This window comes from Centropristis striata, chromosome 12 (genome assembly GCF_030273125.1).
Source record: "Centropristis striata isolate RG_2023a ecotype Rhode Island chromosome 12, C.striata_1.0, whole genome shotgun sequence".
Classification (NCBI taxonomy): Eukaryota; Metazoa; Chordata; class Actinopteri; order Perciformes; family Serranidae; genus Centropristis; species Centropristis striata.
Window position 1 is genome coordinate 18623554 of NC_081528.1, and position 26525 is coordinate 18650078.

Genomic DNA, 26525 nt, shown 5'->3' on the forward strand with positions numbered 1-26525 from the left:
AAAAATTGAATTGTAGCTTCGCTTTCACACAACAGACAATATCTGACACACAGTTCACTGACCCGACATGGTGGCGTTGGACAATTTTCAAGTGTCAGTGAGTTCACACTGACTAGTTTGTGTGTACTGGTTTGTTTGTGTGTATTCTTTTTAGTAACTTTATTTATGAAATTCTTTTTGAAGAAAGTTCCAGTGCACTTGATGCATATTTGTGAGATGTTGTATAAAATGACTGAAAGAACCTAAGGTCTTTTGTTATCATTATAAAATGACTCACATTTGCAGCAGTTATGAATTAATGTCTTGAGCGGAGTCCTGAATCAGGGATCAGGTCATTGTTTTTCTTAGTTTTATTTCCAAATTCATTTCTGGGTACAATATAGAACTTGGGTTGGATCGCAGGTGTTGGATTGTATATCAATATAAAATGAAAAAACAACCAAGATATGATATAATGTGATATGATATAACTTGTCTGTTTTTACAAGTAAAAACAGAACTTAGTCTTTGACACGGCCCAAATTAAAACACACTTACAAACACATTTACACACAAGATAAAAACAGTGCAGCCTATTTTGTGCTGTTTAGGACCGTTATTGCAGAAGGGATGAATGATTCCTTGCTAGGGGTGTAACGATGCACTCAGCTCACGAGAAAGAGACGAGATTTTAAGAAAACTACAATGACGCAATATATGACTGGACCAACAGACTTTTATAATAAAACACTTCAAAATGCATGTGCAACTCTGTTAAATAACTCTTTACATGCATGATGTAAGCATGAGCTTTTAATGAACTTATTCTTCCACAAATTGAAACTAAAACTAATTTTATTTATTTTATCTCAACTTTTATCAATTTTAAATATTTCCCTGTTTTTTCAAGTGCAAACAATATGAGCCGTGTTTCCTTTAGGGGGAAGAGTGGCCACCGGGAAAGTCTCAGGCCACGCCCTCTCTAATGTCCGCTCACACTGCGTGTCTCCATTACAAAAAGGCCCCCAGAGGGATTTAGAAACTCTGGAGGTGACGTATGGTTTTTCGATCATCGCGTAATCGCTTAGCAACAGTTTTTCGACCGTGATCACATAAGTGATGGATTAAACACGGAGAAGCAACTGTGGCCGCCATCGCTAACTGTGCACCACATCAGCAGCTGATCATAAACACATCTTCTTGAATTAACCGGCATCGCTAAGTGTGCACAGAGTGTCCGGTGCTTGTGAACAAACAGAGATTGCTCAGTGAACACCTCCTGCAGCAGCAGCACATACACACTGTACTGCTACAGAGCTAACTGTTAGCATGTTAGCAATTTGCAGACTGGCAGGAGGACTGTGCCGATTAGATTTGTTCTTACTCTTAACGAGCCACTGTGACGTCATTCTGGCTGCTTGCTGCTTCCCTCCATCTCCTCCCCTTCTTTTCCTTTTACTGCCCCCACAGGTCACAAATAGAAGTTTTGATAGCTTACAAATCTCGCGAGACAGATTTTTAACGAGACGAGAAATATCATTCAATCTCGCGGCACGAGATCTCGTCACACCCCTATTCCTTGTAAATGTTTTTCCAGGCCAGTGGGGTACTGTATGGTTTGCCTGATGGCAGCAGCCTGTAGGAGTGGTGCAGGGGGTCGGAGAGGTCCTCAGTTATGAGGGAGGCTTTCCTCACCACTGAGCGCCTGTACAGTTCAGTCAGAGGGAGTTGGGCTGTTCTGGTTATTTTTCTGGCCTGATTTATTATGCAGGAGAGTTTTGTTTTGGTGGTGGTAGTGAGGAAGTTAAACCAGGATGGGATGTTATAGATGAGAGTGGATTCAATGAGTGATCTGTAAACAAGTTTTAAAATGTCTTTGCTGATGTTAAAAGTCCTCAGTTTCCTGAGCAAAAAGAGACGCTGTTGTGCCTTTTATTAGACATAGTCAGCATTTTTTGAGAAGGACAGGCAGGTGTCAATCTCTGTCCCGAGATACTTAAAACTCTCTACCTGCTCCACCAGCTAATTATTTAATGTTCCATTGTTTTAATCCTCTGACTGCATCAATGCTTTCCAAATCATGTCATTTCCAAATCAAAATCAAAATTAATTAAAATAATTTGAGTCGATGATCAACTTCTATCAATCAGACTTTATTTGTATAGCACTTTTCATACAAGAAAGATGCAACACAAAGTGCTTTACATAAAAAAACAAAGTAATAATAATAATAATAATAATAATGAAAATAACAAAACATAGAAACAAGAAAACCCCCTCCGCCATTCCCAACCCCTGACTCTCCATCCACCATCCCATTTAAAAACAAGCACAAACTGAAGAAGCTCCATCTCAACGTGGAGCAGTGAGGAAACCCTGGAGGCAGCTTAGAAATTAATTAGAAAACAAATAAAGAAAGGTAAGATAAAATAAAAAAATAAGATATAAAAAAAGTGAAAGAAAAAGAGAAAATAGAAGATGTTATACCACTAAGATGCACGAGCAGAAAAATCTCACAATGGTTCAGGTAAAAGATAAGTCTTAAGTTTGCTTTTAAAAATCTGAAGCGTCTCTGATGGCCTCAGGTCTTCAGGAGGCTGTTCCACAAACGTGGATCACAGTGAGAAAACAACTAATTTAATTTAATTCCATTTTATTGATAGTGTTGTCTGTAAGAAGGCTCCAAATCAGCTGTCAGACATGGTTGGTAACAAACAACCTCAGGCTACTTATAAATGTTCTTAAACCTGTTCAAAAAATGAATATAATTTTTATTATTGCTTGGTCGGCTCTGTCTCCTGTGCCACCTGGAATATGACGATATTACTGCTGAATGTTGGCAGTGGGGTCAATTTCATACACTTCTGTGCTGTCGGTTGAGGCTGCGACTTCACCAGTCAAAGTTGAACTCCACATGATGCAAATTTGTTTTACCACTGCAAAAGAATGTTTTATTCGCCCACACAGAAGGGAAGTGAATGGGGGGCCATTGTTCACCATATGTGACCGTGCCCTTATCCTTGGGGGTCATGGAGGGCTGCGGCCACTCCCAGCTGCCATTGGTTGAGAGGAGGGCTGCACCCTGGACGCTCCATTTGCATGCCACATCCACACCTACAGGCAATTTAGAGTTGCCAATTAACCCAAGAAAACTAGAATACTACCTTCTCGCTGTGAGACGACAGTGCCGCCCCTCTTTGTGTAGAGTCTCATTAAAATCCTACTCATGAAAGCAAATTCATTGCTTCCACTTGGTGGAAAACATCCAAATGAAACACGGAACAAAGCTGTGCACAAGCACAATTTAAGAGCTCATTAATGTAACATAGCACAGCCTGTGTGCTAATACATGCATCCTCATGTAGAAGCATTTGTGTTCATACTTGCATACACACAAATGTGTTTGTGTGTCTCAGCATGTGCAGGCGTCCCTCTCTCTCGCTGCCTGTTAGTTAGATTGATAGTCAAATTAATCTGCAGCTCCGTCCAGGTATAAACACGCTGCCTGCCAGGATACATCCTCCTCTATTAACGCCATAATTCAACGCACCCTCCAGCTGCCTGCCCTGATCATAGGAGGGTAATTGCAGGGAGGGGTGTGCGTGATTTATTGATGGGGAGGATATGGTGGATTACAGGTTGATTTGGAGATTAATTTATGGCTCATTTTGCAGTTTGTGTAATTGGAATTTGTGTTTTTTGGAAAGCGTGAGTACAAACACACACAATGCACGGTCAGCCAAAGTACAGAGAGCCTGGAGTTGTACTGTAGGAGTGATGCTTGAGGAAGTGATTATGGACACAGTAGCAGATGTACAGCAATCCCATCAAATTATGATCAGAGTGCAATGATGGAAAAAATGAATAGCCTGGATACATATGCTGTCTGCGTGCCAGTAGCCTCAAACAGTGCTTTCAACTTGAACTTCTGAGATGAAGAATCTGAGAAGGGAGGTGAAATTAATCCAATTAGTCGACCATCAGAATTTGTAATAAAGAATTTGTTGCATATTTTTAAAGCTGTAAATAATAATTTGCATTTGACAGCACGTTGAGTATTTGCTTTATTTTCATTTGCCAGTCATGTTGCCAGTTAATTGAATGTTTGTGCTCATTTCTGGTATCAGTTTCAGGTTGGTAGCACATGCCTCATTTGTGCTAATACAGTAGATGGGGACACACACACAAACACACACACGCACACATATATATACATAGCAGTGAGACCCTATGTTTTATTCATCGCTGTCTTCAGATGCAAATACAGGCGACCAACTGTACCCTTTCTTATCCATGTTACAAAATAACAAGCCACACACACACACGCACACAAAAGCTGTGTATGTGTGTGTACCAGACTTGAGCTTAAGTTAAAACTTGCTGATAACAAAAGGGTTATGAATGTCAGCCACTTACATTAGACACCGAATGGCATCCACAAATCTTTCATTTCACCTTTTAAATCTCCTTTTTCACCTCATTTATTATTTCCAGGAGGACAGGATGCAGCTTTACTGGACACCGGCATTAAATTGTCAAGTCAGGCCAAATTTATTTGTAAGGCATGTTTGCCAAAACAGGTTTGTTACCTGCTGTAAGTCCTGCACAGAGCAGCAGAGGACACGCGTTAAAAAAACATGAGGGAGATGATTTGAGATAAGAGTTAATTTTATATCATGCAGTAATGACAAAATTAGGTGTTTGCGTATAAAGATAAATTAACACTTTTATGTTTTTCGCTACACATTATGAGCAAAGTTTATGAGGTCTAGTCCAACAATTTGACTAATACACATAATTGAGTTAGATGAAAATCATTATCACCACCGTGTGTGAATATGGCTAATTATGAAGTTGCAGCAAACAGCCCACTAGTTTAGCTTAGCAAAAAGGCCAAAACAGCTTGCTTACAAGGGGAGCGTGTCTATGTTCCCAGGGTCCTATGTTCTCCTCTTTGTATGAGACTAGGGAACATAGGACCCTTTTTCCCCGCTTTTCCCATAAAGGGTCCTATGTTCCATGGCAAATAGGCCTATGTAGGCCTATGGGCTGTTTGACGCGCATATGCAAATAGGACGAGGAAAGATTAGGTCAGGGGTGGCAAACCTGCAGGTCTCGAGCTAACCCTAACCCTACCCTAACCCCGCAACAGTGGGGAACTCCCTGGTATGTATTGCTGCAGGGGAACATAGGACCCTTTTTGGGAAAAAATGGGAAACATAGGACCTTTTTTCTAAAAAAGGGTCCTATGTTCCCCGAGCAACATGGGGAACATAGGACCCGGGGAACATAGGGATGACCCCCTTACAGGCACCTATGAAATCACTGAGGGGAGCTTAAGAGGAAGTGTGGTGACATAGTGTAAAGAGTGACAAAGTATTCTTATGGGGAGGCTCAGGAGGATGGATAGGTCAAACAAACACAAGACTTACATTCCAAAGAATCTGACTAGGCTACTAGGCTAGGCTATTAGTTAAAGGGATAGTTACAGGGATAGCTTTTGGTGCTCAAATGCCCTCTAAATACATTTGAAAAACTCAAACAGCAATCTCTCTTTCCCGAAATCATGACCCAGTTACTCAAAATAATCCACAGACCCTTGTTGGGAGTAGTTTTATGAAGGGACTATTTTCCTTCTAGCGACCTACACCTGCTCATGGATGAGAGTCGTGGTTGTGACAGGGTGAAGTGTAAACATTAATAGCATCCTCCATCGGCTGAGCTGTAATGTCCCTAAGAAAGGAGATTTTACCGGATGAAAACACTAGTCTTAGTTTAGCCATGGAGCTGTCAGTCTGGAGCTCACTCTCCGGGAGCCTGTCCATCGCAATAGTCTCAAATTCATATTCAAATTACTTTATTTATCCAAGAGGAGAAATTCAGTTAGTCTGGTAGAACCTCTGTTAGAATGAGACAGCCTGATGGCTGTAGGAGAGAAGGATCTTTTGTATCTCTCCGTCCTGCAACAGAGAGAGAGGAGCCGTCCACTGCTGTTTTTTTGGTCCATAAAGGTTTCATTTCCTTAGTCTTTGAGGTGTTCAGTGGGAGATAGTTCTTGTGACTCCAGTCACTGAAGGCTTTTATCAGATCCTTATATTCAGATTTCTGTCCATTCCTGATACACCCCACAATAGCAATGTCGTCGGATTACTTCTGGATGTGGCAGGACTCAGAGTTGTATTTGAAGTCTGCTGTGTACAGAGTGAACAGGAATGGAGCCAGAACAGTGCCTTGTGGATGCTCATTAACGTCCCAGAAACAAAGTTCCCCAAACTGATGTACTGCTGCCTTCCTGTAGGCATGAAGGCATAATATCAGTTTGGGTGACTGTCTTAATTTTATTTTCAAATGTTCCCTCAATTTTTTAGGAGGATGTGGCCATTTAACCATTGACCCTTTACCCAGACCAAACTGAAAAATAGTCCCACACATCAACCTTCATCATTGTCATAATCCGTAGATAAGTGGCTAGCTCCAGTTCTTTCCATTTTGATTAATCTTCTGCAGTTCTTGTTGCATTATACAGTGTCATATTCGTCCAACTTACAATATTCGAGAGCCAGTTCTTTCTAGGTTGTCCTCTTCCTCGTTTCCCAGGTAGTAGGTATGTAATATAGTATGAGCCTAGCTCAATTCATCACCATGACGAGTGACGTGTCCAAACCATCTCAGTTTTATTTGCTTGATGGTGGAGAGTAAAGCTATATGGTTTCCACTTTTCTGTACAATTTCATCTCATACACTTTCATTAGTTTGGTGTGCTGTGTTTGGTATTAGCAAGATCTTTTACAAAGCACTTCATTTGGAATACATTCACTCGTCTTTTGGGTTCTGCGTCCAATTTCCATGATTCATAACCATATGTCATATAATTGATATTACAATCTGCTTCATAAACCGTATCTTTGTCTTGGTTGTGATAGCTTTACTTTTCCAAATGGGGGTCAATGCAGCTGTAGCTACTGCAATACGACATTTCATTTCTTTGACTGAGTACAGGTCATAAACATAAACCTTCATAAAATCACAATAGTACATTCATGCAGAGTGCAGTTCTGCACATTTCAACCCACACTAAAGACTGGCTTTGCTGCCTCTTAGTGATATCAAGGCTCTCAGGATGAAAAAAAAATCCCCAGCAAGCAGCCCCTTTGTTTGCTAATTGAGTGAACAAACCCTTTAATATTTCTGCAATCCTTACAGGCTGACACATAATACCTTTTTTTGTGTGGAAGCAATAATCCTATTATCGCGACTTATCTCTAAATTACACAGTAAGACTATTTCCTACCGGTAGAAGCAAGCCTAGGTACAGTAAATGGTGTTGCTGAAAACAGATTAGATTGTCAGTAACGTGGACATGTGTCCTATAAATGATCCCAATAAACCAGTGCTGTTAACACTGCTTTGTTGGCCTGCAAAGTGTGCACGTCCCATGAGAATGAAATAACCTGCGGCTGTGAAATGCAAACACATCTCTAATAAGATCAAGATAAACCATAAATACTATCCCTGCACAATCTTATCTGTGGTACTATATTAACTCTGTTCTTCAGCATTTCAATATCTAATTTTTCTGTTTCTTGCAGCCATTTTCTTGCCTGCTTAATAAAGTCCTGAGCCACATAAATGTCCTCCTGCTTCCTCTTGACAGATATTCACATTAGCAGCTGTTTTAAGGGCTGAGATGTTGCATTAACAGATTTTATCTTCAGGGGGATTTAGGCTGGGTCATTCTCATGTGAAAATTTGAAGAAAAAAATCATTTTCTTCTCAAAATTTCACCTCAACAACCACCTTCCAGTACATACTTTTCCTTAAGCGAGTTTACCAAATAAACCAGGTCGCAAGTCTTGCCAGAGTGTTTGCCAGTTTGTTGTCTGACTTCTTGTCGTCACCCGAAGTCAACTAAAGGAAAATGCTGCTATTGGCACCAGTGGTGGAATGTTGCTAAGTACATTTACTCAAGTACTGTACTTGAGTACAATTTTGAGGTACTTGTGCTTAAGTATTTCCATTTCATGTAACTTTATACTTCTACTCCACTACATTTTAGGATAAATATTGTACGTATACTCCACTACATTTAGCTGACAGCTTTAGTTACTTTTGGCATGAAAATCATGATGAATTTAAATTGATGAGATGTTTTTTTAATTAAACATCATTACAGTATATTAAGTAGTTAAAATGAGCCCTATCTTGAGGAAATTAAAATGATACTTTCATAAATGCATCAATACAAATAATCTAATAACATATTTAGAATATATAAAACAGTCTGGGTGGGTTCATTCTGCATAACGAGTACTTTTACTTTTGAGACTTTGAGTACATTTTGATGCTGATTCTTTTGTACTTTTACTTCAGTAAGTTTTGAATGCAGGACTTTTACTTAATGGAGTCATTTCACAGTGTGGTATTAGTACTTTTACTGAAATATAGGGAGCTGAATATTTTTTCCACCACTGCTCCAGACTAAGCTGAGTGCTTTATTGTGCACAAAAATTGCCAAATAATAATGGTCATTGTAGTTGGCATGTTTAATCTTGTTCTTGATTAAAAAAAAAAAGCTAATTCAACCTAGTTCAAGCTCAGTTGCTATGACAACTTGTGCTGGAAATTGTGTTGAACCTTTATAGAACCGAATCAACTGAAAATTTGTCAGAATAACCAAAATAAACCTGGTTTATTTAGAAAAACTCGCTTAAGGAAACAGGCCCCAGTTTTGGCTGTAGCCTGAGAAAAAGTTTGTACTGGCAAGTGGTCGTTGAGGTGAAATTTTGAGAAGAAAATGATTTTTTTCTTAAAATTTTCACATTAAAATTACCCAGCCAAAATCCCTCTGAAGATAAAATCTGTTAATGCAGCACCTCAGCCCTTAAGACAGCTGCTAATGTGAATATCTGTCAAGAGGAAGCAGGAGGACATTTATGTGGCTCAGGACTTTTTTATTGTAGCGTAATTTCACAGTGTGGTCTTAGTACTTTTATTTAAGTAAGGGATCTGAATACTTCTTTCACCACTGATTGGCACATAACTGCACATTAAATCTCTACTCGGAATTTTAAACTCGTAGGCATATTGTGTTGCCTGTTTTGTTCCCTTTATCGGGTTAAGCTAGCTGCCCGCTAACCTGCTGGCTGCTTATAGCCTTATATGTAGTCATTTCAGTAGAAATAATCCTCTCATTTAACTCTTGGCAAGAAAGCTAAAAAAAAAAAAGGTAATTCTCAAAATGTGAAATGAATGCTAATACTATTTTTGATACAGTGAGTGTAAAAGTTGTATCTATATGGACACCTTACACCTTATCCTGTTCGTGACTTACACTATCTGATCAATTGTCTGCTGTTAAGTCACGCAGATGAATGTGAGGGATGCTTAAAAATACATCTGTGGACAAAGAAAATGATGAATTGATTTCAAACATCTTTGATTTCCAAAGTTGACTGGAACTCTCCTTTGGAAGAAGCCAATTAAAGGAAAGTTCTACTCTGAAAATACATACATTGGAACTGCTGTGATGTTCAACTCACCCAGGAGATGTTTGGGGATGCAATATTATTTTTTGGTGTCTTTCATTCTAGCCCCATCTGCCTCTTGCTTTAATTAGGGATTTCCTATATTTCCTAGAGTCTCACAAACAGAGGCCATGAACATATTTTAATCAAGTGTGGGAGGAATATAATAGGGCTCAGACATTTCATTTTTAGTGCCTCTCAGTTCTTCCTTCCAATAATCCCAAATATATTCAGAGTTGGGTATTATTACTTGTTGGCCTTACAGGTAATTGAAACTGAAAAAAAGGGCTATCCACGAAATATCAAAATATTTCATTATTTTATTTGCAAAGACCTACAGCAGGAACAAACGGTGCAGCTCTTGCATTAAATACACTGCTAAAACTGAAATCTAAGTAAAATTAAATATCTTTGATCAAGGGGATATATTCTTATTTATTGTCTGATAACGTAGTTCTTCTTAGTCAGCAACTTTTATTTTCGACTGTTTCACTTGTTTTAAGTGTTTTGGTCCTAAATTATCTAAATCAGATATTACAGCTTCTTACTGAGATTGTATGACCTAAACTGACCTAAACTGAGTAAATACGTGCTTGAAACTAGAATATCAAAACTTACAAGTATAAAACTGCTATTTCAAAGCATAACTAAGAAATCATAACTTTGACATATTTTACCTCTTCACATACTTAAAACAAGCAGCCAGATGAAAATATTTGTAGCTTTATCAAGAAAAGTTCACTAGTTTTTAGTCTGACTTTGCTGGTTTCTAGAAATATAATGCCTATGCATGTCATTATGTCAAGATGATGGCTCTAGCATTTACTTATTATTAATTCAAGAAATATTTTTCAACATATTGAGAAAATAGGTCACATGTATTTCATTAGAATCTAGAAAAATGCACTTGTTATTAGTCAGAATACACTCATTCTAAGGTATTTGTGGGTTCATTGAGATGAGATAGTTTTACTTGTTTTGGAAAGTCTTGACAAGACAAATTTTCTTGTTCCATTGGCAGATAATTTTGCTATTTTTAAGCAAAATACACCTAATTTTTACACTTTTTTTTCTTGTTTTTTGTGGCTTTTTGCAGTATACTCTTTTACTTCAGGGCCGTTCTTCTAACCTAAGCATTTAAATGTATTCCACAAATGAATGCACGCCCACACAGAGATGCACAATTTGCATTCGTAAGAGGTGCACAGCGTGCGCTAAATGCTTCTGACACAGCGTTTGCACTGCGGTCTAATTGAATCGTCATGTTTATAGTGAGATATGCATAATACATTTGTCTTTACGTAGATCCTGTTTTTATCGTTCAGTGTTAGGCTTCTGCTTTCTGGGTTGGACAGGCAGAGGGAGAGACCGTGACAAAGATACAACGGTGGAAAAGAGACACAGCAGGGAGAACAACAACAGGAAGCTGTTTTAGTTGTCCCTTTCTTCAATGTGTGTGTCTGGCATGAATGTATAGAACAATATCATCAAAGCAACAAGATGAAAAGAATGTTTTTAACATAAAATCCCTTTTAGCTCTTGGGTGCATGAGGGTGTTTGCGAGGGAGGATATGTATAGCTTTGATTAAAGATATTTCATCACATATCAGTTTTGATGTGGAGGTTTACCTCAATCCATGATCCACAAACACCATTTGTAATCATATTTCAACACAGAATTAACTTGTTCTTTACACATAGGGGTGGGACAAAGTCATTGTTTTGCATGTTGCAAATAAGTCTCAAATTTTGGCGATGAAGTCAATAGATTTGACTAAAATAGTTATCACTGTCTGGATTTAGCTTGAGCAGCTAGCACGTCAGAGAACATTCAACATGCAATAATTGATTCTTTATTTCCTTAGGGTAAAAAATGACACCGACATATTGTCACCTTTTAAAATTATTATGAAAACTGCAACAAGTTCTCCAACATGAACGGCAGAAGAGGCCGTGTGTCAGTACCACAAATTACAGCACGCAGGCATATTGCGGCTCGCATATTAAGGTACCGCGGCGCGCGGTACAATGACGTGTTCTAAAAATAGCACACACGTACGGTCCGCGGTTGTAAAAAAAAAAAAGGCTGCAGTTTTTGTGGATTTATTTACCACTGATTTAGGGTTAGGGCAAAAAACGTCTGATAAGGCGTTATAAAAGACAGTTTGAACTGTAAATAAATGTCCATACATGCCAGAAATGAAGTAGTTACAAGGGTCACACGACTACCACATTTTAAACGTTCAAAAACGTCATTCACGTAACTTCCGTAAAGAACATAACTTAAGTTAAAAATGGTTCACTTTTGGTTTCACACGGGACGTGAACCCAGTTCTCCCGGTTAAAAGTCCATTGCATGTTTGACCCATCCACCACCTCAGCCTGCAACCAGACTGGGGAATCCGTAAATGTTCGTAAATATAGCTTGTTTTTCGCTGCCTGTACACACAACTTATATTGACGTGTTGACAGGAGGACAGGCTGGAAAACCGTGTTAACAAGCTCTCCCCTTTACATATCGAGTGGCTACAAAGCAACATTAACATTAATGTTTTGTTGTGCATAAGTAGCCATTTATGTAAAGAAGAGACTTGTGGGATCCCAGAGAGCCCATTTTCATTTAGATCAGTAGTTCTCAACCTTTTTGAGTCGCGACCCCCAATTTAACATGCATGTTGTCCGCGACCCCCGCTCACTGAACAGAATCTCACACGCACAGTTCAGATCACCCAAAAAGAAACAAAATGACCAAAAAGACACAAAATGACTAAAAAGGACACAAAATGACCCCAAAAAGAAACAAAATTGCCAAAAAGACACAAAATGACCACAAAATGATCACAAAAAGAAACAAAATGACCAAAAAAGACACAAAATGACCAAAAAAGACATTGAGTGACCAAAAAGACTAAAACACATTAACACATGAACACTTTAACACAGTGGAGACAGAGCTGACTTCCAAAATTATTTGGCAACCCCCAGAAATCATCTCGTGACCCCAATTGGGGTCCCGACCCCAAGGTTGAGAACAGCTGATTTAGATATCAGGATGTCACATGACAACTTTGAAAATAAAATAAAAAGTAGCCTTACTTTGCAGCGTTGTTTCGGCAACTTCCCAACATGTTATGCAGTCATGGGAAAAAAATATTAGACCACCCTTTTTCTTCAATTTCTTGTTCATTTTAATGCCTGGTACAACTAAAGGTACATTTGTTTGAACAACTATAATGATAGCAACAAAAATAGCTCATAAGAGTTTAAGAGCTGATATCCAGTCATTTTGGATAGTTTTATTGATATTAACCAAAATCATTATCAAGAAAACCATGTAAAATGTTGATGAATGATATTGGCTATTAAATTAAACTCTTATGAGCTATTTTTGTTGTTATCGTTGTATTTGTCCAAACAAATGTACATTTAGTTGTACCAGGCATTAAAATGAACAAGAAATTGAAGAAAACAAGGGTGGTCCAATAGTTTTCCATACCTGTATATGATACCAGTATTTCCAGTACATACCTAAAATTGAGCCTGCTACAGCCTCCAATAGAAAATAAAAACGGAGAAAATTCAGACTGCCCGCCGTAACAGGTTAACCTTAACTGATTTGTTTTGGTGCCAAACCTCAACCAAAAAAGTGTTTAAAATTGTGACTGTCGTCTTTAAGTTTATTAAAATAGACACTAGTCTCACTGCAAAAAAGGTGTGTCTAAAAACAAGATAAAAACACTAAATCTGAGGGAAATGATCTCGTTGCATGGACAGATGATTTCACTTAGCAAGATTTCTTAAATTAAGATTATTAAATCTAGAAAAATAAGCATTTTGAATGCTTAAAATAGAAAATTACTGGCCCTAGCAGAGTGACCTGACAATTATTTGTTTCTTACCAAGATAAAAAAAAACTAACGATTTAGAAGTGTTAAATAATTTATCTTGTTTTAAGAGTTAATTTCTTATTTTAAGTTTTCAACATGCTTATTTCTAGATTTAACAATCTTAATTTAAGAAATATTGTCAAGTGAAATGATCTGTCCATGCAGCAAGATCATTTCCCTCAGATTTAGTGTTTTTATCTTTTCAGACACACCTATTTTGCAGTGCTCCTAGTTTTAAAGTCCAAGGTTGGTTGGTGGTTAGGTTGAAATAAGTCAACAATAAGCTGCTTGTACAAATAACCTGTGGGGTCATTCTTTGGGGAGTACAGTACTTGCACCAAGCATACAATGTGGTTCTACAAATGCATGCATGTTACTTAACAGCACCACAATAAAAGGGTAATTAATTTGTTAATTCGTCCATTTTTCACATTGCTGTTATTTTTTATTTCTAGTCATAAAAATTGGCCATGAAGTGGAGCACAAAGAAGACAGAATAAATGTTAAGGGTTCATAAAAGGCTGGATGATGTGTGTGTGAGAGAAAGAGACGGAGCGAGAGAGCCACAGGAGCATACAATAAAAGGTAACTGAGTCACTGGAGGAGAAAACAAGATGCTCGAGGCTGGAGATGGATTGATGGGAAGGGAGAGAACCTGAGAGATGGATGAAGGTTTTCCAGGCCTCTAGTTCAATACTCTGTGGTCTCGGTTAGGTCAATGACTTAAAAAAAATCCCTGCATCCCCTCTTTGATACACACATACTTGCACAGACGGACACACACGCACAGCACTGATGGGATAAGTGGTTTAGATCCACTTAGATGAGAGGTTATAGTTAGGGGACAATGGGTGAGGCCCTGTGTGTATGTGGGAGAGAGAGAAAGAAAGAGATCAATGTGGTCTTTTGTGTCTGGAGGTGAACTTGGGAGAACACACACATAGCAAGGCCTACACAAACGCACACACACATAAACAATTACCATCACCTTGGGCAGAATTTAGACTTCTTATCCAAAATGATGTTGAAAGCACGGTGCGTCACACACATCAGAATAAACTTCAAAGTTTGTTCTTTTTATTTCGTTAGATCATTAGGCTCAAGGCTCATTCTGTCACATGTAACATCATAACAGCAGGATGTGTTGTGTTATCTCAATCCAACATTGCACCAATAAACAGCTCACATTTTCTCAAAGCCCATAGATTGCTTCAGCTCCACCTGCACACCTGATCCAATTAAACCTTGCAGAACAAATATGCTTTACGGCTGGGCTGAGCAACTTTTTTTTTTTCTTTTTTATCTATTAGGCTATTTATTTAAGTAGTAACTGTAAACACAGTATCGGCACATTGTTGTAGAGGTTTGGGATCAATTATCTTGGTAACACTTTAGATTAGGGAACACATATTCAACATTAATTAGTTGCTTATTAGAATGCAAATAAGTAACATATTAGCTCATTATTAAGTATTAACATTATTAATGCCTTATTCTGCATGGCCTTAATATACAACCAGTAAGCCATTAACTAAGAGTTTTCCCTCAATAACCTAAGAATTATTGCTTATTAGTAGTAAGTAAGGAAGTTGTTGTATATGAGTTATGATCTTAATATGCTTTACTTTGTATGGACTTTAAGTCTCTACATAGTGGTGAACGAAACCATGGAAACAGCAAATAGCCACCTTCTCCAGACCTTTGACCTGACTGGTGGCTCCTTTTGAATGATTGGATGAGGATTGGTAGATTGTAATGTCAATCATTATTCTACAAAGTGGTTCACTGGTAGACTAACATTGGCCCAAAGTAATGATTGACATTACAATCTACCAATCCTCATCCAAAAGGAGCCACCAGTCGTAACACCTGTGCTTTTTCTACCAAGGCATGTCATGCCATGTCAGTCATGCTGTTTAATATAAAACAAATTCCAACATGTTTTCTTTCTCAATATGAAAACCCCTGTCATTTTAAACCTCAACCAGAATGAAGGCTGATCCTTCAAGTGAAGTCTTTCTAGACAAAATAGTTACTGCAGTAAAAGGAATACACCATTGCCTCAGCATTACCCCAAAGATGTACCTTTAGAGTTTCATTTCTTATGAAATGGTGTTTTGTTTGTGTATGTTAGAGGTTGTACAACCCGTAATTTCTTCTGGACGCCATTTCCTTCAATGTTGTCAAATAAACACTGAGATGTCGAAGGCCCTATAATTTCACCAAAATACCCACAACAGTGCCAGACGATCCACCCAGTACTTTACCCATGGAAAGAGCTCTTACACTGTTGCACAGTGTTCCAGTATTTGGACAAATGGAGAATGATTCAAGTCACTGTTTTCTTTAACCCTTGAATGAAAAACAAAAAGTTTGAAAGACTGCTAATGTCAGTAAAAGAACATGATAGAAACACTTTTACAATGTTGTTTGTCATCTCTTCAGGAACTCGACATACTGCATGAAAGTGTCCATGTCGATGACTGTTGAGGAGAGTGATGAGGGGAAATGCTTCAGCAGCAATATCAAACATTTGGAGGAAGCTGAGATAACCCACAGCAAAATGATCACCTGTCCTAATATAGAAGACTATTTGGCTCCATACAAGCAACCTCTGATGACCTGGTATAAGGTACGTCAAACACAAAAACTTCTAGAGATAACAAGACATCCGTCAGTCATCTGTCGAATGTTGTATTTTGATTAGTTTGTGTCTCTTGACAGGAGTGCGAGCGGGTTGAATGGAGGAGCTCCATCTTTGTTAACAATACTCACATCTGGATTCCTGAGGTGGAGGAGGGCGATGGGGGAAATTACACCTGTGAGTTACAGTATGGATCCAGACTGGTGCGGAGGACAACACAACTCAAAGTTACAGGTAGGACATGGTGCATGGATGGATGATGGATGGAGAAATGGTCATACATTGTAGAATATGGGAAAATATTGGACATATACGTTGTAGAAATCAAAATGTGTTTTGGCATATGATGGCAATATGAAAGAACATGTATCCTTAAAGCCAGAAATGATGCATGGCTCCTACCTTTGTGGAAGCAACCTTTGTTGCTGGATGTATCCATAAAATATAGAATGAGATAGGGAATGATGCAATGGGAGTGGATGAGTTGGAACCAGACAGAACAGCATACTATGCAATGGAGGAAGAAATATCGAATGGGCATGAACTGAACATGAGGATAGGCTTGGATTGAAAGGGATTGATGATGATTAAATCACTGGAAAGCCTCTAGTTACTAACCTGGACCTAGAAACCGCTAAAGGTTATTCACTGGAAGCCTTCAGGCTGCAGTCCTGCTAATAGGACTTAAGGTCAGAGGTCCACAGATGTATTTTGGGGCTTTGCCCAATGTGGCCCTAAAAGCAATTATTGCAATTCTGAAATCAATTCTGAAAGCCAGTGAAGGGAGGCTAAAATAGGGGTTGTTATAATATTTGCTGCTTTTTGGAGCAACTGCAATTGAGGGAGAGAACTCTGGCACAAACATGAATAAATGGAGATATGTTGGTCCAAACAGCATAAAATAAAAGCATGGAAATTGATGCCAGGAGATAGAAAGGTTAATATTAATATCTAATTTTACTTTGTTGTTTATTGTGGAAAAAGCAGGACATGGCTTGGACATGGTTTACGATTTAATCGACACAGATATTGATACAGATGTCTTTCATTTGTTGCAAAACATAAAGTCATGAACACATGAGAAAACATTGAACAGTAATGAGCCCACACTTTTGAACAATTTGCTCTATCAGGTTGTCAGTTTGTCCTGGAAGTTATCTTTATTTTATGAACCTGTAACCAATTTAGCAAGACTGTACAACCTTGTTCAGTAGAGCATAACTGAGGTCAGGTAACGTTACCCTGAACAGTGTTGGGGACCAGCTGATCTTTGATTGAGTCATTGAGCTGCAGGAACTTTTTAGACATCTATCTGCTTAAGTCTGCTAATGACAAAATCACAGCTGTTTTTTTTCAAAGGAATTACTGGTACACACTGTCAGGTGTCATCAGCGTGAAAATTCAAATTTATATTTGTATATGATGTCCTCAAGAGAGAATGCAAAACAAAAGTGGACCTAAAATTAAGCCCTGTGGCACACCACCAGTGCGATAGACAGTAGAAACAGGTATTACCTATATTAAAATAATTTTATTAAAAGAAACGTTTTGGCACCTTTTGCTGTCTGTATGAGATGCACTTTGGCTGATGACGTTGTATAAGGTGTGAGACAGATACCAGACTTTCAGACAGGAGATGGATGTTCAGGTCCAGTTCAGCTGTGGCTCACTTGGTAGAGCAGTAACCCACGGAAGGTTGGTGGTTTGATCCCTGACCATGGCAGCCTACATGTCGAAGTATCCTTGGGCTGAACCCCAAATTGCTCCAGATATTGTGTTCATTGGCGTGTGATGAATTCCTGATGGTGGCAGGAGGCAGGTGTTTGTTTAGGGTAGTCACAGCCACCAGTATGAGTGTGTGTGAATGGGTGAATGACTGCCGTCTGTAGTGTAAAGCGATTTAAGTGGTCGCAAAGACTAGAAAAGCGCTATATAAGTGCAGTCCATTTACCATTTTACCATTCATGTCCGCTGTAAAACTGAGCACTGAGATTCAACGTACATGTGTCTGCAGCTTGCACAAATGTGCAGTGCCAACATTTAAGACAACTTGGTTTGAATGTTCTTTATGTTTTCTTTGTTCTATGACAGGATATTAAGTGGAATGGAATGGGTACAGATAATATAGATAGGAAAGGATGGAGTCTGTCAGATTCTGTATGACAACAAAGATGGACATGATATTGGTACTGGGTTTCTATTGGGTCAGCAAGAACCAGATATGCCAACAGCACACCTCTTTTTTTACAGACCGGATGAATTGTATGTGCAACACACCACTCAGAGTGGTTGAAGTGACTGCATCAAAGAAAGAGAGTGGACTTAAAGCATGGCAGGAATATGTACTGAGCCTGCTTTTAATATACAGTTGATATCTCAGTGACTCCAGAACATCCATTATTGTGACAGATGCCTCGACTCAGCAATACATCATTCATCATTACTATAGCACTTTTAAAGTTTCCTTTTTGCACAATACAACTCCACCCTAAAACAACCGAGAGCTTTTACATTCATGGCACTATTTTGCGTGTTTCTATTTGTTTAATTCTCAGTTTAAACAAACATTTTTTCAAGCTTCAGTGGCTTTTGAATTAACTCTGACTCGGCAGTAACATCTGCACTTTGCTGTGAGGAGTTTAAGCTGACTTCCATCTGCACTTTTGTAGTGTGTGTATGTGTGTGTGTGTGTGTGTGTGTGTGTGTGTGTGTGTGTGTGTGTGTGTATGGGGGAGAACTGCAGTCTCTTTGATTGCATCCACATGCCTGCTTGTGTTTTGTTGTTGTGCCATGTGCAATATGCATGTTGGTGTGAGGCACGACAATAAAGTGTGCTTATTCTCTATGACACACACACACATACACACACACACACACACACACACAGTAACATGCACATCACTTAACACATTCAGACACTGTTCGGCAGTGCCTTCCCTCAGACACACACATAAAAACACACAAAGAGAGTGATATTCTAGTCTGACATAATGTGATGTTCCATGATAAGCAGCAAAGAGTGAAAGTGAATATGCCTTGAACAATATCCTTTTACCGGCTTGCATTTAGTGCTCCACATCTCTTACATTTTGAGTCCCGGAACCAACGTGAGGGTGGTTTTCATCTTGCACCTTGTGATCTGGTTCAGATGTGCAGCAACCTTTTGTTGAGCCGAGTCGATACGAACAGGAATTGCTTCATTTTTTCAAGGAATTATTCAGAACCAATTCTCCTCACTTCTCTTGATCTACTCGCTTGTGGAGTAAGAAAGCACGAGAAATTTCATTTTCTCTCTCAGAGTTTATTGTGAAAGCGTTAGCTCCCATGTTGAGTTGTCACATTAAAGAATTATTTGATTGTATTTTAAGCAGTGTTGGACACTTTGATCAGATATGATTCCTTGAGCTCCAATGAATGAGTATTGGAATGATATGTAAAGTGAGTGCTACAGATTGCTATTACAGAGGTATAGTGCTGTGTTTTGTTAAATAAAACGGATAGAGATTAAGATTAGTTTTTGCTTTCTACTTGTTATTCATATTGGGCATTACTAACAGTTAGGGTGTGACTAATTTGTCAACTAGTCAAATAAACAATGCTCCATTTGATAGTCAGAGGAGTCAGTTAAAGTAGTCATCAAAATGATTATGTTGCAATGTGAGGTGCAGAGAAACATAGTGAGACTTGGGGAGGACAAAAGAACCATCACAATAGCCAGGAGTTATGCTGAAAAATAAGTAAGACTTTTATTTTCAGTCTCAAAAATAGACCAAGACAAAATAAAATATGAATTTAAAAAACTGGTCACAGCTTAAACAGTTCAGACACGCTCTCCCTCCATCAGAACTCTGCCTCTGACATTTCACTCATATATGTAGTATGAGAGCCCGCCTTGCCAGTTCAAACTGGCCTATCAGGTCAGCACTATAACATGAGAGGTGACAAGGTTAAAGACAAATATACATAGTTATTCTTAGTTTGCTCATACCAACAAACCCCATTTAATTTCTTCAATATGCAATCCATAATGTTATTCATTCAAATTAAGTAAATAATTTCTTTATCATTCAAGATTTATCTTAATTAGCTGTCATTTCCATTACACATACTCCTGTAACCATTTGATACAAAATAAATAAGAGCATGGTTGTGTTGCTATGCAACAAGGAATTCACATATCACCGCAGCACATCCAGCCTCAAGTATCTTTCTGAAATTTCTGAACTGTACTATATTTCTAAATATGCTATTGCTACACTTAATGACAACAATTGCACTGGTCTGTTGGACTTGAACAAAAATAAACAATATTTATATAATAAATATATATTAAAATGCGATTAATTTCGATTAATTACTTACAAAGCCTCTAATTAATTAGATTTGTTTTTTTTAATCGAGTCCCGGCCCTAAAATATTTATTTAGTGAGTTGGAGGCGATGTGTTGGAGACACTGATAGCTCCTTACAGTGCTGGACCAGGAGGCACAAATTCTCAAATGTTATTTGTACAACCCCAATTCCTAAAAAGTTGTCCCCTTGTCTAAAACCATAAAAAAACAGAACTGATAAACTTTTATTCCTGAAAATGAAGAAAAAATTCTGAATTTGATGCATTTTGGTTTTTCTTATGTTTTACACAGCGCCCCAAATGTTTTGGAATCAGAGATTTATTACCTGATCATTTAGCAGCAATGAAAATGGTTACTTTCTCACCTAAGTAAAACTTATTAACAGCTTGTTCTTAATCTTAATCTAGCACAATGTGGTGTGTGTTTTGGCAAACAATAAGGTACATTGATTACATTTTGCTGGTTCTAATCTCTGTAAGTTAACCCCTGGTACAAGGGGTAACAAGTTCAGCACTTATTTTTGGCACTCGACCTACTCGTTTCTTCATTTCACATTTCTACATTACACATCAAATAGCGCAGATGCCAAGCTGACACAAATCACCAAGATGAGGCACCTGAAGTGAGGAAGGGAATCATTTCAGAGGATAAAAACAGACAAAAGGAAGTGATTTCTAATGACAGGATGTGGGTACATCTCATGCTCCGAGGGAAAACAAACTATGCAAATACGTTTCAAAGAGATGTGTTATGTCATCAGTCAGAATTTACATAGAAAATAAATAAATCACCAGCTTTGCTAATTGTGACTGTGGGTTGTTTTATCATCACAGCGAGCACTATAATAAGACCATAGTGTAAAACTGTCCCTCAGTTTGTTGTTTCTATACATTAACAAGTCTTATATCGACCTTTCGTGACATCCCTGTGTTGTTTTTGGAGTCATTATCAGATAAGTTACAGAAATGAGCAGGGAAGAAAGCTAACATATGGGGAGAGACGAACTCAGTGAAGCAATCTAAGCATGAATGAACCAAGATATATATGTGTGTGTGTGTGTGTCAGCCTGATGCACACACTAACTGCTCCGAGGCCAATTTATCATCCTGTTTCAGAAGCCAGAATCTCTCTCTGACTGCAGCATTCAGCCTCTCTCTCTCTCTCTCTCTCTCTCTCTCTCTCTCTCTCTCTCTCTCCATTCCTCTCTATATTTGTTCACATTTAGATCTGTCCATTTCTACACACACGCACACAGAGTTTAGGGTCAAATCTCTGGCCAATCCAGGCCAACGCTCATGTCCCAAGCATAGACTGTATATAAATAATGGACGTAACCGGGACGTCACCCGTTGGTTTGTGGCCCGTTGGAAGCATCTAGTTTAGCTTTACACTTGTCGCCATCTTGTTTCTGATATGGGGAGCAGACCATATCTGGACTGTGGAGGAGCGAGAGGGATCTGAACACTGACTACAGCCTCTCTACACCTCAACCTGACTGAGAGAAGCTGCTGCTAATTCATGTTAGCATTAACTGGGGCATTAACTGGGATGTTAGTTTTGGCTAGCAAAAAACAAAAACTAAATGTTTGTTACTGACCTCAGAAAACTGAGCAGCAACTCCTTGGAGTGTCTGTTAGTCCAACCAAACACTGAACAAGACATTTTTACTGAACAAAACGTTCAAATAAACTGTCATTAAGTGAAAATACAGTGAAAGGGTCAAAGTTATGAGACCAAATCGATAAACGTCCTTTTTTATTTCTACATACCGTTAGATATAACTCAATTGACACGTTGTCGTGGATACGCATTGTTCTGCTTCTCTCCTGGTGACGGCTCGCCTTGTCAGTGACCTGTCAATCAAAGGTAGCCACGCCCCAAATCATACGATTCTTTATCTTCTAATTTCTTCTAAATGGGGCCATTATTAGAACTATTACCATCAAATTGTCTTGAAGAAGATTTTTTTACTAGTGATTGAGACCATAGTGTTGTCCTAAAAAAATTCTGAGGTAATAAATCAAGTGAGAAGTTTTCTCATTTTGCAGTGAATTGAATGGACAGATTTTTTTTGTAGCCAAACTTAGCGCCCCCTGCTGGAATTTTGGGTAGAATGCAGCTTAAGGCACTTCCTGGTTTGCCTCCATGCTCAGACGCGGAGGTTGCCGTCTGAACCCATGGCAGGATTTGTGTGTGTCTGCGTGTATTCATGAATATATAAATTTGTGACTGGCTGCAAAAGGAAACAGATATTGTTTATTATCACAAGGTGGAGACGGGGATTTCTTCAACTTCAGCTCAGTATTTGTAACAGTAAGTGATTTTCAGTGAAATCAGCCCATAAGATGTGTGTCAGTATGTGCCAAACTTGGCTAAACGTCTCCGTCCTTGATCCCGTAGTTAGGTCTGCGTCTCTTGGCAGCAGGTCTTTATCGCCATGCTTTTAACATTAAATGGAGATTAAAGTAAAGACACAGGCAAGAGTCTGCAGATCAGCTGCTGGCTATCATGTTGATTCCAGCAAATATACACTTGGCTGAAAAGAAGTGCTGGATATAGACACCAAAAGTTGGCTGTGAGATTGAAGGGAAAAAAAAGCATTGGGGAGGAAATGTTCTAAATGTCACACTCTCAATGTGCTTCATTCAAAGCTTCTTACGGTTAGTTTTTTAAACATTTACTTTAGCTTTAAATTAACCATTGCACCCAAGGAATGTGTACACTTGGTTAAGAGTAATCACTCGTGTTTACAATGCTGTTCATACTGTCAGTCCTTAGTTTTGGGCTGTTCTTGGGTCTAGATTAACTGTGCAACATCAAGACTCAATGTGCTTCTTTGTTTGTCCTGGTTTACTGAAGGCTTTGGATTTTGGTCAAATAAAGCAGAATTAGAAATAACAGAGATTTCCTGCTGGAACTGCACATGTGGATGTGTAGAAAAGCTGAACACACACCATAACTGTCTTACAGAATTATTAAAGGCATGATGCCGGAACATTTCATCCCAAAGTTTACAGTTTATAGTGAAGAAGTCCACCATCCAGCACGAGCCCCGAGTCTTACTGCAAAAAAAAAGGTGTGTCTAAAAACAAGATAAAAACACTAAATCTGAGGGAAATGATCTTGCTGAATTGACAGATAATTTCACTTGACACGATTTCTTAAATGAAGATTAATACATTTATACAAGATGAATTAAAACTGCGAGCAGCGATGAACTGGCCCGAGCAGAGTGCACTGACAATTACTTGTTTCTTACCAAGATAAAAAAAAAAACTTTAGATTTAGAAGTGTAATACATAACTAATCTTGTTTTAACAGTTAATTTCAGTGTTCAACATGCTTATTTCTAGATTTAATAATCTTAATTTATGAAATATCGTCAAGTGAAATTATCTGTCCATGCAGCAAGATCATTTCCCTCAGATTTAGTGTTTTTATCTTGTTTTAGACACACCTTTTTTGCAGTGCTCTTTTGCAGTATTTTACAAAAGATCTACTCTCAGTTGAGATTTTCTGTTTTTCTGTTACCTCTCCAGGGGGGCCTCAGGGAGAGACATGAGATAGAGATACTGCGTGAGGTAAAAAAGCAAGGTTGCATGCTGGTATTTTGAAAACAGCTGGAACTCAATTGTTGTGGATTGGTGCTCTGATTTCAGCCCACTCATAACAGCCAGCAGCTCAAAGCTCATGGATGTAATCAAGGGTAGCTCCTGTCCACAGAAGGTATGCAGACCCACCCTACTTTGTCACTGATTGGCTAACCCTGATATTCTTACTCTTACATTCTAATATCAATCATTGTGCTACCTTAGCTGGTTGGGATTTAGCATCTACCATAATTGCAACATTTCTATTGCAAAGTGAGAGCAAATGTTCAAAGTCAATACAATACAATACACTTTATTTATATAGCACAATTTTAGCAAACACAAGGTTTCCAAAGTGCTGCACAACAATAAATAACACAATACAAAGAGATGAAGTAAACAATACAACAGTAAAATACAATAAGATAAAATAAATTAAAATAGAATAAAATAAAATGTACTGCCCGCACAAAATAAAATATGCATGTAAACAAATAAAAACATAAAGTCAAAGTCAAATATGACATGTCACATGTAGTTTTATTGAAACTGTTTATTTAAGTGAACATAAATACTGTATAGTACCTTTTAGTAGTACCTTTTAAAAAAATCAAAGCTCCATAAAGTGCACATTTAAATAAAAAAATATCTTAAACAAAAATAGCCTATGAAATAAAATAGGCCTATCTTTTTCTGAAATAAATATATTTATATGAGAAAAGAAAAAAATAATATTACAAAAGAACTAAATATGATAAACCCTAGTAAGGGCAGCATTTATATATTAAGAAATAAAATTTGAACTATATCGATATATCTTTTATATCGATATATCGCCCAGTCCTAATTGAGGTAGTCTAAGGCTACATTTACATGACGGTCTGAACAGAAGACAAAAAAAGTGGCTTCGCATCTTCACTTTTTATTCCGCGTTTAGACCAGCATTTTCAGGAGGAAATCTGCTACATACGGTAACGCGATAAGAGCATCTTTGGGCATGCGGAAGTCCAAAGCCGTCTGGCTCGCCTCCGACCAATTGGCAAAATGTGATAGAGGTAATTCCAGATCCTTCTCTGTTCACTAATACTATCTGTACATATCCTGTACATTTGGTGGAAAGAGTCCTGTAAGTTTATTAGAGCTGCCAGAGCAGCTTGAAGGTCCGACGCATGGAAATAATCCCACATGTTTGTTTATTTCCCTGTACTGGAGCATGTATGTGACGTAAACGCGTACGTGACGTGAGCAGAGTTTTGTGTCTTGTCAGTGTAGACGGACATGATATGGAGGAGCGGATTACAGTTTTACACTCTGGAGGAAAACTTTCTAAACGAAAGGCACATGCGATAAAATATCTTGTCGTTTTTACCCGCAAGCTTCCTCATGGAAACGGGGCCTTCGTTTGAATCTGCAAAGTATCATTTCCTGTCAGTTGTGGTCTAACCACAACGCAACTGGTGCATAGTCTCTGGTTACATGATGATCCCACTTAAACTGCAATGTTCAAGTCAGATTTGTTGCATTTAAAAGCCTGTCAGTAGATGACTCAAGTCTTTAAAGGAGACATAATGAGCAGACAATATGTCATGCCTTCACTGTTATCCTATGTTTGCTTTTATGATCCATTTTCTAACATGTGAAACCAGCTGTGCACACACTCTGATTTCCTCCCTGTGTTACACACACTTAGAGACAAGAGCACACACACACACACACACACACACAGCATCAGACACATCATAATACTCCTACTCTTGTTTGTACGTGCAGGCTTGCGGGCAAACACACACACACACACACACAAACCCTCTCTCACACACACACACAGAGCTGCGGTGCAGTCGGTAGCAGATTGCTCCTGAAGGCAGCTCAGGGCTGATGGAGCTCTTCACTGTGGGACATGACGGATATAAAAACAAGATTAGAGAGTTCAGTCTGTCTGTTTCTCGCTCTCCCTCTGTCTGTCTGTCTGTCTGTTTGTCTGCACAAACGTCCTTTATATATATATATATATATATATAATTTGATAATCTATCTTTTAGTTGCCTTTAAATTTACATCCATATTCTGAAGTTTGTCTCTCCCTACAGCTTCACTTTGAACTTGACAAATAACAAGACTAGAAGAATCTCGAGTCATGCTAGTGGCTGTATGAGTCTGTACTTAAGCACAGCGTATTTCGTTTATTCTCTTTTCTACATTTACTTTGTTGTTATTTTTCTGTTTGTTTTCCTCTGTTCTTTCCCACATCCCTGTCTTCCTCTCCTCCACTGACCCTGAGTTATCCCTGTGCTGACCTGATCAGATCTGTTCTACCCAGCGGACCGAGCATGTGCTTCATTTGTTTGTGTGTGTGAAAGTGTGTGTTTGTGCGTGTCTTTGCCCGAGTATTTTGTGTATCACACTGGGATCTATTCTGGGTCCATTCCCCCCCCTGAGGCTACAGCAGTAATACTATATGACTCTGTACTCTGTGATCACCAGAGATCACACAGCATTACTAACAACTGAATGTTAATGTACACACACACACACACACACACACACACA

The 26525-nt window shown here is 38.5% G+C and overlaps 1 protein-coding gene across 1 annotated transcript in view; it reads left to right on the plus strand.

Annotated features, from left to right (window-relative positions):
* Positions 1-26525, plus strand: part of il1rapl2 (interleukin 1 receptor accessory protein-like 2) — a 647845-nt gene that overhangs the window by 427650 nt on the left and 193670 nt on the right. Inside the window, exons 5-6 of the mRNA XM_059345612.1 lie at positions 15836-16022; positions 16115-16268. Of these exons, the coding sequence (XP_059201595.1) occupies positions 15836-16022; positions 16115-16268 (341 nt within the window). The remainder of the gene's footprint in view (positions 1-15835; positions 16023-16114; positions 16269-26525) is intronic.